Raw genomic sequence first — 12,149 nt, forward strand, 5'->3', positions numbered from 1 at the left:
CTTAAGATCCATGGCAGACGAGCGTCCAGGCTTTTTTTTTGTCCTGCACCCAACGAACCGATGGAACGAACTTCCCCTGGAAGTCCAACGCTCGCCGCTTCAAACCCAGACTGAAGACCCTCCTCTTCCAAGAGTACTTGGGCGAAGAGTAGGGTACTATGGTCTCCATATTGACTGGTGTTTAGTAGTGTCTAGGCTTGGAGGTAGAAGCTCGCTCTGGATAAGATGCTAAATGCTGTAAATGACCCTTTTGGATACAACTGGATACCCTAGGGGATGCTAATGCATTCTTTCAGACCCCTACCACAATCCTATCAATACATTCTAAGCAGAGCCAGCCCAAGTCATACTCGAATTATGCAGCCGCTTAGGGCCCCGATGCCACCGGTGGGCCCCCAAGAGCATAACATTGTATAATAAAACTAAATGGCATTACACAGGTAAAAGCAATTTTTATATTAATTGTATTAATAGATATTTTCATAGTTGGCACACCAATACTAGGTTTATCAGTTTCTGCTGTTGGCTGCTGCCACTGTTGGGCAAATGCAGATAATGCTAATGATAGTGGATACGGTACACACACACACAGTGTAGTCTCTGGTTCTGAGGTGGTGGTATTGGGGAGGCCCCAAATGAAAATCTGCTTAGGCTTGGGCCATGAAGGCTTGGGCCGGCACTGATTCTGGCTCGAGAAATGTTGACCTTCTCTCTTTTCGCATAAAACTGTTTTCCTGCTGTCTTCTTGACTGAGGTTTAGAGGCTAGGCTAAATGCTAAGTGCTAAGTGCTCTAAAAACTTGTGGATCGTCTTTTCTATCCAAATCATGGGCTGTTTTTTTTTCAATGTGGGGGGGCTTTATACCCCTCTATAGCCCACACCTGGCATTAGGCATCATGGTGCCAATAGGTTCATGTTGATCTGCTCCAGGGAGTCCTATTGTATTGGCAGTACTTCTCTATGGGGACTAGACAAGCTCTGTGTGTGGATTTGTACATCTGTGTCAGCGACGGGTGCAACTTGAAGTAGCTGAATGCATTTATTAGAGAAGGGGTGTCCATAAATATTTGGACATTAAAGAGTTTAATGGGGTATTTGGGAATAATGGGGGTTGTACAGTATTTCTTCTGGTATCCCATTTAACAAATAATGAGTCAAATAATGAGTTAGTTTTATTAAGAAAATGATATAATATACAATAATATACCATTTTAAAATGGGAAACAAAAAGTAGTTTCAATAAAAGGTGGTGTGCTGACCACATGACTTTTAGCCTCTTGAGTTATTCATATAACCCGGTGGGTGTTGTGTTATTTAGTGACCCAGCACTGGGTTATGAAAATGACCCAATCATTTATTTGAGTGTAGAAATGCAAGTGTAAGTAGCTGTACTGTAGAAAATGCCATAAATTGTATGCATAACAATGATTAGGTAAAGTGTATGTGTGTAATTGGTCATCTAGTGCAAGTGATAGTGACGTTAGTGGCCAGCTCAAGACGAAGAGCCATGGTATTTCTCTGAACTGGGATGAGGCCTTGGTTTTCACGCTCTCTCCTGCACTCCATCACTGCCCACCTTTCCTGCTGTGTGACTTGTGTAGCACGTCTAACCTCGCTCCTTTGATAAACCCTTTCTGACAACATCAATGATTAATGACAGTAAAAATAATTGAGTCAGGATCGAGAGAGACAGAGGTCAGGAGATGACTGGCAAGGCAGGAGAGCAGCTAGGGCCCTAAAGATCTTTACGGAGACACATGACACATCCTTCAGTCATCTATCAGTTCTCTCTGTATCTGTCTATCTCTTTCTTCCACCTTCTCCCAGCCTCTTTCTCTCTCTTTTCTCCGTGGCCTTCAGTAAAAGTCAGTCATTCGCAGCGTTGAGGACAAGGTGCTGCCAAGGCCAGAGGGCTGCAGATCAATACTTCATTTGCTGGGCGAGATTTACTTTCCCCCGCTGCATCAAACTCATCAGATGTCACGAAGAAAAGGAACAGGATTCGGTGTAAAACTCCACACAAGGCTTCTAATTTCCCAGACATTCGAAAGGTGTTGGAGAGGCCATGGCCTATTATGAGTCCAGCCATGTTCGTGAGGGCCTGTGTTTGCTCACGGCCCCAAACAGGAGGCGTCTTCGAAACGGGTGGAACCTCAGAGGCTTTTTGAACAACACTGAAGCCAACATATCTTGTAAAGAGAGGTAAATCTGAGAATTTCTAGAAAGAACTGCCGTTGAGGGAGCCTCCTCTACGTCAAACTGACAGGTGGAGAACACACAGTAAGATCTGAGCTGTATGGATGAATGCGTGCCCTTATTATGCGTGTCCCGATTGTGTGCCACACTCTTATTACTGTGAGGTCCAAATATACTATATGTCCGAATATTTGTGGACATCCTTTCTAATGAATGCATTGAGCTACTGTAAGCTGCACCCATTGCACAGCTTGTCTAGTCCCTGTAGAAAAGCACTGCCAATAGAATAGGACCCTCTAGAGCAGATGTACAAATATGAACCTATTGGCACCATGCTGCCAAATGCAGGTGTGGGCTAGAGGGGTATAAAGCCCCCCAGCATTGAGCTGTGGAGCAGTGGAAGAGCTGTTCTCTGGAGTGATGGATGGTGAATGCTTCATCCAGTACGTTAAGGATGAGGTGGTGTGGTGATTCTCCAACATATTGACCTCACTAACGCTAACACTAACGCTGAATGCAATCAAATCCTCACAGCAATGCAAATCCTCCTTGAAAATATTGGTAGAAAGCATTCCTTACCTGGACCGTAGAAACAGTTACTCCAACAAAAGCAAGCAACATATTAGCAGGTGTCCGAATACTTTTGTCAGGCAGGTTAGTACACCCAGTATTTAAGTAGGAATCTGTGTTGTACTAACAGGAAGTGATGAAGTGTCGCCTGCTGCCCACCACTTTAGGGACCACTACTTTAGTATTACATACTGGTATGCACCCTATGATTATTAAGGTAATTATGACCTATTTAGCAACCATTAATAAACACATTAATGGTCAATCAGCTTGGTCATGCTAGTGGAGCAGGGTGGTCAGCAAGCTTGGTCAAACTGTTTGACCAGGTTGGTCATGCTGGTAGACCAGCTAAGCCATCTAACTTACTCTATGCTGGTCAACCAGCTTAACCAGGAGGGATTACATGCTTATGTACAGTGTATGGTCACTTAAGTCACTGCACTTAAGTATCATAGAGAGAAAATAAGAGACCTTCATCAACCATGGAGGTCTAATGGTTTCAATGCTTCTACAGTTAAGAAACACTACCAGCTTAACGGCAAAAGATCTACACAAAAGACACAGAGAAAGATGAGTGTCAGCATGTATTCGCGGTTAGTACGGGAAAGGGCAGTGGTCACTTTGGAAGGTCGCAGTGTGTAAGTGGTTTGTAACAGGCAGGTTTTATAATTACAGTGCAATTTTATTTCATTTAGACTCTGATGTTTTTGGCCACTTTTCCACCGAACGGTTCTCAGCGCGGTTCAGTGGGAGGGCTTAATGGCTTAGGGATTGGCTGATCGGCTCCATATTTGCATCACTTTTATGCCTAAAGATCCTGGGTCTGTTATTTGCAGTACAGAAATTGGTGGAGAGGCTGTATCTAAAAAGTACAAGAACCGCTAGTTTAGTGCTCTTTAACTGTAGCATAATAACGTGTAGCATCCTTGAGTCCAACATCGTTACCGCGGCTACGGGCCTCGTCCAACGTCGCTACTGCTGCGTTACCATGGCCCGGCTACCGGGCTCATCCAACATCGCTACTGCGGCATTAGCACAGCCAAGCTATTAGGCCTGTCCAGCATTGCTACCGCAGTGTTAGCACAGCCTCGCTGCTTAGTGGAAGCTAGGATTACCTTCACTATATTGTATTAATGGCTGATGCTTAACAGCTGTGCTGGACTGTGTTCATGATTTTGTGACTGTATTTCGTCCTATATGCGAAGACCACGGCTATAGCTCGTCTGCCGTTAGCATAGCGAAGAGTTTGTTTCAGACTTGTTCACATGGATTCCAACATTATTTGGCAGCTACAGCTATAAGACAACCTCCTTGGCGTGGTTTGAGGCGACTGTGAATCATGTGTGCAGATTATACGATGCTAAGTGTTAGTGGGTCTAACCGTAGCGGGTCTAACGAGACCGGACCGCTACAGTGCAGCCTTAGTATCCAATAGGCCCTGCAGAGGAACCAAAGGCCCTTTGATATTCCCGTTTTTTAAGCCATGTATTTAACATGAATGTCAGGATAAGTGCAGACTAAAGCTCCTAGGTGTTGTAAGAGTTCACTTTTGTTTCTTATTGATTCCTGTCTTTCACGATGATTAGCTGCAGCCTTTAAAGCAATGCCTAAATTCCCTTTCCCCAAGGGTCCATTTGAGCAATTGCAGATGACATCATTACAGATTCCTCTGACGTCCTCCTGTAATTATTGAGCAGGTCAAAGGTCGCCAGCACCTCCTCTTCCGAAGGGGTCAAACCGAATGTCCGAGATACAGAGGTCAAGAAGAAAACAGCATTAGATCATTTATAGCATGTTGTGACATGTTGCCACTGGATGATCTACACCAGAAGCACGCCTGATCATTATCAAATCAGCAGCAATTACAAAGACAAAGAAGAAAAAAGAACCGATTCACTTGTTGGCTTGAATCATGTGATTCATGAGCTTCACACACACACACACAGCATTTGAGTCTATATTTGCAAATAGGCCTCAGATGTGAACTTTTGAGTGGTAAGAATTACTTGTTTATATTTCAGTCTGTGATGATGCAGCACCAGTAGCAGCCTGGTTTATATTTTGCTTCTTGGAGATGAAGCATTCGGGTCAGAGTAAATTATTGCTGCAGTGTCTGTTCGCCATTTTTATCAGCCCCCAAAATCTACTTACTAAGCTATGAGACTCATATGAGCTTTACCTCGTTAGATACAACAGGTGCAGGGTAAGGTTTCAACTCAGAAAAGTGCACAACTACTACAGTAGCGGCCTGTTGACTAATAGGATAAATGGACAAAAGTATTGGGACACTTGCTCATTTATTGCTTTTCTAAAAACAAGGGTAACTTTTGTTGGAGTAACTGTCTCTACAGCAGAGGGAAGAAGGCCTTCTACTAGATTTTGCATTGCTGTGAGGATTTGATTGCATTTAGCGACAAGAGAGTTAGAGAGGTCAGGATGTTGGATGATAACCAGCCCACCTCATCATCCCCAACTTTCCAACTTAACCAGCTCTTCCACTGCTCCACAGCTCAATGCGGGGGGCTTTACACCCCTCTAGCCCACGCCTGGTATTAGACAGCATGGTGCCGATAGGTTAATAGGTTTGTTCATCTGCTCCAGAGAGTCCTATTCTATTGGTATTCAGTACTTCTCTGCATGGGCTGTGTGTGTGTGCATTTGCACATCTGTGTCAGCAAATTGTTAAATGCATTAATTAGAAGGGGTGTCCACAACATTTCAGCAACCCTCTAGCCCTTTATCACTGGTCAGTTTCTGACCACAGAGCTGCTCTTGGCAACTCCACTAATAGCAGGCCGCACACACACTACAGTGCCACTTTATTGGAAACCCCTACCTTGTGGCTCCACCTTGCTGGTGTACAGTTAGAGACTGTATACCATCTGTTATGTGTTATCTAGCCCTTGGTCAACGGTCATGTTCTGGCGACAGAGCCACTCTTGGCTGGACATTTCTGGATGGTGGACCTGCTCTCCGACCTGTAGAGCAGTTAAACTGGTCCGATTCCACATTTATCAGCAATAAGCTCGTAAATGAAGTGGCAAATGGTACATTACGCTTCTCCATCATCTACCCCATCTGCAAGCAGTCAGTCACCTTCTGCAGGGCACTTGCTGGAAGGCTTCTACAATTGTTGCATCCCTGCAGGGGTCAGCCAGGGCCGCGTGTCCTCTGCTATAGAGCCTGCTATAGAGTCTGTTGAATTAGGGGGTATTGATTCATCTCCTTGGGATTATGGATCTCTTCTTTTAATCATTACTTCGAAGGTCAATCCTTGGCCATCTGTTCAGTGCAGTGGACTGTACTGTACAAAATAACTTTTCTTTTTTTATTTCTTACTCCAGTAATCCTTTTATTTTGGCATCATTCCCACAGAGTTAAAGGGTTCCTTGAGCAATGCCATAGAAGAACCATTATAATAGAGATGTGTGAGGGTGAAGAACCCTTTTTAAGGCCTAAAAAACAAGCTTCTTCATGAATATAAATGGACAAAAGTATTGGGACACCTGCTCATTCACTGTTTCTTCTGAAATCTGATATAATCCGATATAACTGTCTTTACTGTTGAGGGAAGAAGGCTTTCTACTACATTTTGGAGGAGCATTACTGTGAGAATTTGATTGCATTCAGCGACAAGAGCGTGTCAGGATCAGGAGAGATCAGGATGTTGGATAATCACCCTACACAAAAGTACTGTGTGGAGCACCACCATTATTCCAGACAGCACAGTTCTTCCACTGCTGCACAGCTTAATGCTGCTGGGGGGCTTTATACCCCCTACTCTAGCCCATGCCTGGCATTAGACAGCCTGGTGCCTATAGGTTCATGTTTGTTACTCTGCTTCAGAGAGTCCTATTCTATTGGCAGGACTTCTCTACAAGGACCAGACAAGCACATCTATGTCAACAATGGGTGCCCACAAGGGCAAGGGGTGTCCACAAACATTTGGACTTATAGTGTAAAAGGTTGTTCTGTGGTCTCTCACATTTCCAGCTCTCTTTTCTTTGCCCTGGAGTGATTTTAGGGGTCTTATAAGGACATGATGATACAGAAACACGACTGTCTCTCATATAAAGAGCCTTTTGGCTTCGGAAAATAAATATGGAGAAGGATTTTTCAGACGCGTGAAGCTTCTAGTTTATGAGTCGTGACATTTACTGCCAAAAGAGACGCCGTGGGGAATAAAGTGTTTAATAAAACAGCATTTCCACGCTTAAATATTGTATCATGCTGTAAATTCTTAAACATATCTCCGTTCTGTGAAGCGTCTCCAAGTAGGACCGGTTTTGTGATTCAGATCTGTGTAAACAGGAGAGGGAGAGGGGGTCTGGCTTTTTTGAGGGTTTTGGTGAATGTGGGCTTCGATCTTAGATAGTTCGATGACCTACAAAAGAAAAGCAATGACCGCAGTCCTCATGCTTCAGTTTAGCTGCCGCTGCTCCGGGAGAGGAAAACAGCAGTGTGTAAGTGATGCTCTCTCTCTCTCTCTCTCCCTTTCAGCAGCAGGGGGAGAGCGCATAGCCGATGGTGCCACACTCTCTACAAAGCTTTCAGACAGAAGGCATGAAACGCACTGCCGCCTGGTTGCCATGGAAGTGAAACCTTCTGTCAGTGTGCCTTCCCTGCCTCCATCACCCTCTGTTCCTCAAAGAATACCTCTCCCATCTCTCTCTCTCTCTCTCTCTCTCTCTCTCTCTCTTTCTATTTCTCTCTCCCTCACTCCCTCCCTCCCTCACACACACACACACACACACACATACCTCTCACATCAATAATGACAACCAAGTCCCTGCGGAAGCAAATGAGTGCCTGAGTCAATTGTGTGTGTATGTGTGTGTGTGTGCGTGTGTATGTGTGTGTGTGTGTGGCATTTGCATGGAAGGAAATGTCCTATTATTCTCCCTCAAAAATCATTTTTACAGTTTTAAGAAATGTTAATATGATTTTGGTGCATATAAAGCTAGATATGGGATCCTGGTGGGCTTCAAGGAAGACCTAGATTTGCATATAGTGAGTGTTTAAGATTACTGTGTGCAGAAATATATATATATATATATAGAGAGAGAGAGAGAGAGAGAGAATAATATATATATATATATATAGAGAGAGAGAGAGAGAGAGAGAGAATAATATATATATATATATATAGAGAGAGAGAGAGAGAGAGAATAATATATATATATATATATAGAGAGAGAGAGAGAGAGAGAGAGAATAATATATATATATATATATATGGAGAGAGAGAGAGAGAGAGAATAATATATATGTAGTATTGGGACAGCTACTCATTTATAGTTTATTTCTTCCTCTATTTAAAAAGGGTTTACTAATAGCAGACTGTCCAGAGAATTAATGAGGTCAGGGTGTTGGATGACAATCACCACTCCACCTCATTGTCCCCAGCTCCCCAACTTCTCTCCAAAGTATTGCATCGATCACCACCATCATTCCAGAGAACACAGCTCTTCCACTGCTCCACAGCTTAATGCTAGGGGGCTTTATACCCCTCTAGCCCACGCCTGGCATTAGGCAGCATGGAGCCCAAAGGGTCATGATGTTTATCTGCTCCAGAGAGTCCTATTCTATTGGCAGTACTTCTCTACAGCGACTAGACAAGCTGTGTGTGTGTGCATTTGCACATCTATGTCAGCAATGGGTGCAACCTAAAGATGATGAATGCACTCATTAGAAGAGGTGTCCACAAACAGTGGAACATATAGCTTTTCTTCAAGGGTTGTTTTGCTAAGGTAACGGCTACGTGCAGGGCCATATCCCCTCTATCATGTGTTTATATGGGCCAAGAAAATACTTTAGCGACTGTTAGAAGCCACAGAACCTCGTTTTGGTTCTAAATAGAACCTTTAGAAGCCATACTAGCTTTGGTACCCTCTCTTTTTACACCTGAAAGGGAGAAAGGCGGGTATTTAAAAAAAACCATCACCACCTACAACATTCGAACGAGAGCACAGCAGTAAGACCCAGTAAAAATCCCAGGCGTGTTATAGAATTACAGGCATTCTGTCCTTCATCAGGTCTCACCGTAGGATGGAAATGACAGCACAAGTGTTGGAGAATATCATTTTATATTAGTGGTATAAAAACAGCAGCAGTTTTGTGGTCCTCTTCTATGCGCCATAGACGTCTATAGGCGGTAATGTTTGCAAAATTGTGCACCATCTCTTTTGAAGCAAATAAAACCTTGGATTGTTGCTTTAATATATATTAATATATTGATTTAATATATATATAAAGTCTGAGAAATGTAAATGTAAAAAGCTACATTACATAATATTAATATTTAAAATAAATGTATCAATTATTTATAATAAAATTACACTTTCTAATCCCTGAAAGATTGATTTACCATAGTTTCAAGAAAGGTCGTGGCCTTTGGCCTCTCTTAAAACGTGGCGGAGATGTAGGTCAACATGCAGGGTGTTGAAAGTGTCCTGAAAGAAAACTTGTTTTTTCATGTTTTCACTATGATTTTAGGACTATTAACAACAAATATAAAACTCAGACGACACGTATAGCCTCACTGTTCGCTTTGGACTGTAAATAAAATGTCGATATATGTATTGGGAGTCATGGTGACCTCTGGTTCCATTCACCACCATCATAAAAAAACATCGAAACCAGTATAAATTTCTCCACGATGACCCATTTCACACCAAACGTCCCTGAATGACTATTTCCATCCCGATACATGAATCAGGCAGATATTTCAAACAAACTGAAATCCCCCTTTAAATCGGATTCTGCTCCACACTGTATGTCCAAATGTTTGTGGACACGCCTTCTAATGAATGCATTCAGCTACTGACACATGTGGACATGTGCGCGCACACACTGCCAATAGAATAGGACTCTCTGGAGCAGATAGACCTTGAGCCTCTTAGACCAGTGCCTAATGCCAGGCGTGGGATAGAGGGGACAAAGCCCCCTCCCCCCTCCCATAGACATTGACCTGTGGAGGAGTGTGTTGGTGCTTCTTCTCACTCTTTTTTAATATATATACTCTTAATTTCAGATTAAACAATCAATCAGCAAGTGTCCCAATACTTTTGTCCATTCATTTTCTATGATGTTCCTCATGCACACACTGCAGGTCATAACCCAGCCCTTTTACCACACCTGGCTGGGTGCATTTGCATGGGCTATCTGCAGTTTCTCAGCCCTAACTTCCTCCACCTGGGCGTGATGGCAGGCTGGCAGGCTGGCAGGCAGGCAGGCAGGCAGGCAGGCAGGCTGGCAGGCAGGCAGGCAGGCAGGCAGGCAGGCGGGCCACTGCTGCCGTGCTCTCTGACCCCTCCTCCTCGTCTTCCTCCTCTTTTTTCTCCACCTCCTCCTCCTCCTCCTCCTCTCCTACGACATCGAGTCTCTGCTGGGCTCCGTCTCCCTCCTTCCTCGTCTGTCTGTCGCATTTCAGCGCCACAGCAGAGCACAGAGACCCCCGGGGGTCGAAGGTTTCTGCCCTTTCCACCTCTCCGGCTGCCCCCCCGTCCGAAAAACGCAGACGTCTCTCCACCAGCACCGCCGGACCTGCACGCTCCAGCGGACCCGTGAGCTCGCGCAGAGGGGAAAGGGTCGTTTTTGTAAGGGGGAGAAAAGCCAAAACACCGCTGTGGGAAAAAGAGGGAGAGGAGAGCGAGGCACAAAGCAGCGGTGAGTTCGGGTGGCTCAGCACGTCAGGGGCAAGAGGGGCAGAAAGGGGTCGGCTGGAGGTGGGTTTCTAATGGCTTTAAACGTCCCCCAGCCTTCAAGTTTACATGTTAGTTAGCCTCTCTCATTCATCCTGCCTGTGTGTGTGTGTGTTTGTGCTGCTCGTGCTCTGCTCGTGCTGCTCGTGGCTCTTCACATAAAAGGAGTGCACGAGGACCTTTTGAAACAACGTAGCAGCGATGTGGCTAATTGAAACATTTGCAGTACGTTTGCTTTGAGGCAGATAGAGAGGTTGCACGACTGGGATATCGTATGTGGTCATTTTGGGGGGGGTTTCGGTGCTGTTTGTTGACCTTCGTGTGCCTCAGTAGCCTTAGCAGGGCAGGTTTCGTGGTTTTGCATAACCTGTGTGTAACCTACTGTACCAAAACCCCACGACCAGCAGCACTACGTCTGCTTTCTGCTCTGCTTAGACGGTTATGGAGGCTTCCTCGAGCCTAATGTCTTCATATCTCTCGACCACTGGCTCTTCATCCCGCTTTCTGCCCTCCAAGTGGTCCCTCTGAGGGCAGAGTTCAAGTTTGTGTGGAAAGGTTAGCTAGCACGACCTGCAGCAAATGGCTCCCTCAGAAGATTTCTGAACGATGACCTGCCCCCCTCCTCCTCCTCCTCCTCCTCCTCCTCTTCCTCCTCTTCCTCCTCTTCCTCTCCTCCTTAAAATGGTCTAACGGTGGAAGACGTTGAAGAAGACGTTGAAGAAGACGTTGGAAGGGTCTTGGAGGGGCTTTGGAGCGACCCTGAAGCATTTGATAGCTTCCCCTCATTGTAATTCACTCTACGTTTGGTGGCAGGTAAATATTTACAGTGGCAAATCCACAGCAGAACAAGCAGGAACTTCAGACAGGCCAGTTCAGATTACCCCCCTATAGCTGTCCGTTTCTGCCTGTTATGGACGTCTCGGACCGGTCCCAGACCATGTCTGAGGGTTTCCGCTCAGCTCGGATGCAAATAAGCAATGTTCCAGGGCTGGGTAATGAACCATTCACTGGTGGTGGTGGTGTTTGTGTCCATGTCTGGATGTCTGGTAGGTATCAGGAAGGTCTTGGTGGACGTCTTGCATGGTTTACACAGCAGGTTGGATGGATAACGGAAAGCGAAAGTAGGTGTTGTGGAGTGGGAATGACCCTGACGTCTGCTCTTATCAGATGGACGTTGCTTTGGGTCAGATTCCTGTGTAATTTTCTGCTGTTGTGTTAAAAAGAAAGTGGTGAGAATGTGATGGGCTTGGATGGCTGTACAGTGGTGGTCATTTGAGGTTTACAACACACACACACACACATATATATATATATACATACACACACACATATATATATATATATATATATATATATACATACACACACACATATATATATATATATATATATATATATATATATATATATAGTGTGTATGTATGTATATGTATATAAGTGTATGTGTGTGTGTGTATATATGAATGTATGTTTTACCATCTATATATACACATACACACGTATGTATGTGTGTGTATGTATGTGTGTATGTATGTGTGTGTGTGTGTATGTATGTGTGTGTGTGTGTGTGTGTATATATATATATATATATATATATTATACACGTGTGTGTGTGTGTATATATGAATGTATGTTTTACCATCCAAAAAACACCACTTTTATATGTTGATGATGGTAAAA

The 12,149-nt window shown here is 44.3% G+C and overlaps 3 protein-coding genes across 4 annotated transcripts in view; 1 reads left to right on the top strand and 2 right to left on the bottom strand.

The window, feature by feature from the left end:
• Positions 1–12,149, bottom strand: part of prmt7 (protein arginine methyltransferase 7) — a 522,441-nt gene that overhangs the window by 246,965 nt on the left and 263,327 nt on the right. The gene's annotated exons all lie outside the window — the stretch shown is intronic.
• Positions 1–12,149, bottom strand: part of LOC140541526 (neuron navigator 2-like) — an 86,919-nt gene that overhangs the window by 73,541 nt on the left and 1,229 nt on the right. The window contains exon 2 of the mRNA XM_072664196.1: positions 10,077–10,391. Coding sequence (XP_072520297.1) covers positions 10,077–10,391 — 315 coding nt within the window. The remainder of the gene's footprint in view (positions 1–10,076; positions 10,392–12,149) is intronic.
• Positions 10,115–12,149, top strand: part of mpped2 (metallophosphoesterase domain containing 2b) — a 35,997-nt gene continuing 33,962 nt past the window's right edge. Inside the window, exon 1 of one of the 2 annotated variants that reach the window (XM_072663230.1) lies at positions 10,115–10,493. The gene's annotated coding sequence lies outside the window, so the exon portion shown is untranslated. The remainder of the gene's footprint in view (positions 10,494–12,149) is intronic. The other variant, XM_072663229.1, reaches the window with a different exon arrangement.

Source organism: Salminus brasiliensis, chromosome 19 (assembly GCF_030463535.1).
Source record: "Salminus brasiliensis chromosome 19, fSalBra1.hap2, whole genome shotgun sequence".
Classification (NCBI taxonomy): Eukaryota; Metazoa; Chordata; class Actinopteri; order Characiformes; family Bryconidae; genus Salminus; species Salminus brasiliensis.